Raw genomic sequence first — 3,313 nt, 5'->3', positions numbered from 1 at the left:
CTTGGCATGCATACATACAAACATAGATATGTGGTCCTCTTCTATGAGCTAGCAAAGATCTGATCATCCTGGTCGTGGGAATATGAACGAGCATCCTCTTGCATGTCCCTAAGCATATGTTGTTAAGCTCTGATGAAGAAGAATTCAGAGATGAGTAAAGACACATCACTCAATCTCAGAATTTCTCTGTTTATGTTCTCAGGTGACTGTGAACAACTGAGCCATGGGCATATTGTCGAACCGATCATCTATAGATGGCTTCATCCTCTTGGGCATCTTTTCCTGTAGCCAGACTGACCTTGTCCTCTTCTCTGTGGTTATGGTGGTCTTCACAGTGGCTCTCTGTGGGAATGTTCTCCTCATCTTCCTCGTCTGCACAGACCCTCAACTTCGTACACCCATGTACTTCTTCCTCAAGCAGCTCTCCCTCATGGATCTTATGCTGGTGTGTACCATTGTGCCCAAGATGGCAGTCAATTTCCTGTCTGGCAGGAAGTACATTTCCTTTGTGGGTTGTGGCATACAAATTGGCTTTTTTGTCTCCCTGGTAGGGTCAGAGGGGCTTTTGCTGGGACTCATGGCTTATGATCGTTATGTGGCCATTAGCCACCCACTTCACTATCCCATCCTCATGAGTCAGAGGGTCTGTCTGCAGATTGCTGGAAGTTCCTGGGCCTTTGGGATTCTAGATGGAATGATCCAGATGGTGGCAGCCATGAGCTTACCCTACTGTGGCTCCAGGAATGTGGATCATTTCTTCTGTGAGGTGTCGGCTTTACTGAAACTGGCCTGTGCAGACACATCCCTTTTCGACACTCTGCTCTTTGCTTGCTGTGTCCTCATGCTGTTCCTTCCCTTCTCTATTGTTGTGGTCTCCTATGCTCGTCTCTTGGGGGTGGTGTTCCAGATGCGCTCTGCTCAGGCTCGTAAAAAGGCTCTGGCCACCTGTTCCTCCCACCTGATGGCTGTTTCCCTTTTCTACGGGGCAGCCATGTTCATCTACCTGAGGCCTAGGCGCTACCGGACCCCTAGCCATGACAAGATGGTCTCTATCTTCTACACGGTCCTTACTCCTATGCTTAACCCCCTCATTTATAGTTTGAGGAATCGGGATGTCATGGGGGCCCTGAGGAAGAGGCTGGAAAATTGTAGGTTTGGCAGCCAACCCTGAAACACCAGGGGATCTGGTGTTTGGCTCTGCCGCCTCCTGGTTTCATAATGTCGGTAAGTCACTCACTCTTTGTGAGTGTCTGTTTCCTCATCAATAAATGAGAATCATGACACCTGCCTTAGCTCACAGGGATTGCTATGTGTAAAGAAGCAATGCACTGCTATTATTGTCATTATTGATCATTTATTAAGTCCTGGAAGTAAATTCACTCTATTTCTTAATTCTTCTTTGTTATAGCTGTGTTTTATGAAGTGCTTACTAAATGTTGGGCATTGTCCTGTTGCCTTCACATATTTTGTAAGTTACTTAATTGATGACTCAGCTTAATAAATATGGATATTTCCATGAAAACTTTCTAATGGCACAAGCAGAGCCTCTACAATTCTTCCTGGGTACATCCTAGTCTTCTCCATGTTCCTTTAGAGGCTTTATAAAGCGGCCTTTAAGAAGGAAAAATGTATCCTTGCTGTTTGGAGTTATCTTTGCAGGGGTGATGTCCTCTTTATTTGTGTATTAAGAGCACCTGGGGGGCCACCCCGTGGCCGAGTGGTTAAGTTTGCGTGCTCTGCTTTGGTGGCCTGGGGTTTCGCCGGGTCAGATCCCCGGCACAGACATGGCACCACTCATCAGGCCATGCTGAGGTGGCCTCCCACATAGCACCACCAGAAGCATTCACAACTAGAATATACAGCGATGTACTGGGGGGCTTTGGGGAGAAGAAAAAAGAAAAAAAAGAAGAAGATTGACAACAGTTTTCAGCTCAGGTGCCAATCTTTAAAAAAAAGAAAGAAAGAAAGACAGATTCTGAGCCATTATTTTAAAACTTATATATCAGTCAGGGTCCAGTCAGGAATAAATCCCCGTTAGTTATTTTAACAGAGAAAATGGAAACAGTTGCTAACCAGATACTTGAGAACTGAAATGGCAAAACAAGAATGCTAGGTATTGCCAGGGGAAAAACTGACAGAAAGAAGCTGCTGTTCCTAAGCCTGGGGATGCAAAGGGAGAGTTAGGGTTACTAAGGCCTGGAGTCTTGGAACCCAAGCATCTGAGGAGCGGGCACGGACCATGTGGTGCTTATACCTCAGAAGGGGCCCTGTGGAGGTGTCGCAGACCTCTGGGAAGGCTGCTCTGCCCCGACTTATGGTAGTTCCTCAGAGCCCAGAGCAAGAAGAGGGGCTTGTTGAGCTGGGACCCAGACTTCCGACAAGCGGATGCTGTGTGGTGGGTCCTGGTATCCCAGGAGTTCACAGGGTCATCTCTGGCCCCAGGCTGCTGAGGAAAAGTGCTGGTCAGCTGGTGCTTGTTCCTCTGACGGGCAAGATGTGACTGGTTCTGCATGTGAAAATAAAATCAGCAAAGTGGAGCCAACTGCCAGGAGGAAGTGACATTGCTGGGATAATCTTGACAGGAAATCCTGAAGGACTGTGTTTCTTCTCCCCTCTGCCTGGCCTACAGTCTCCTTCTAGCGCCCCTACTGGCGGATCCTGATGTGAACCTTGATGACAAAGCAGCCCCAGCGTCACAAATCAAAGTGTACAGTGTGGGTTTGGAGTCGAGGCAATAGCTTGACAACTGGCAGACCATCCCTGAGGCTACTCAGCATCCAGACCATTTTTCCCGCATTTGAATTTCCATTAAACAGCAACAACAGCATTTTGCTTTTGACCTAAACAGTGTTTAACTATGTTTTATACATATAGTATCCTTCAGCAGTCACAGTATCCATCTGGGAGCAAGGTTATTTATAGCTCATATTCGGTCACAATCACATCTGAACATCAGCCACCACCACCAACTGGCTTATAAATAAGAAGAAGAATGAGGTGAGAGAGAGAGAAGAACAAATGAGCATATATACATGCACACGCACACATACCAACACACTAATTGATCATGAAGCCATAATTGGTATTTGTAACTTTCGTCTTTCATTTCTCATTCTCTATTTCCTTTGTCCTCAGCTAGAACCCCATCTGTTTGGAACAGTTTAATTGGTGGTGTATTCTACATCTTCACTGCCAAAGGGTCTGAGTCCTCAATGGTACTGCCTTTGGTTTCTCTACTTTTCCATTATCTTTTACTGTTGGACATGCAGTAGTGACTCTGTAATCAACATCAATCATCCCACCCCATGCTAGT

The 3,313-nt window shown here is 46.3% G+C and overlaps 1 protein-coding gene across 1 annotated transcript; it reads left to right on the top strand.

Annotated features, from left to right (window-relative positions):
* Nucleotides 1-223: 223 nt before the first annotated feature.
* On the top strand, nt 224-1,171 carry LOC103545749 (olfactory receptor 2V1). The gene has a single exon (XM_008512307.2). It carries the CDS (start codon nt 224-226, stop codon nt 1,169-1,171), a length of 948 nt encoding a protein of 315 aa, XP_008510529.2.
* The last annotated feature ends 2,142 nt before the right edge of the window (nt 1,172-3,313 follow it).

This window comes from Equus przewalskii, chromosome 13 (genome assembly GCF_037783145.1).
Source record: "Equus przewalskii isolate Varuska chromosome 13, EquPr2, whole genome shotgun sequence".
NCBI classification, from domain to species: Eukaryota; Metazoa; Chordata; class Mammalia; order Perissodactyla; family Equidae; genus Equus; species Equus przewalskii.
Note: the sequence above shows the minus strand (reverse complement) of the source record. Positions and strands in the feature narration are given on the sequence as shown.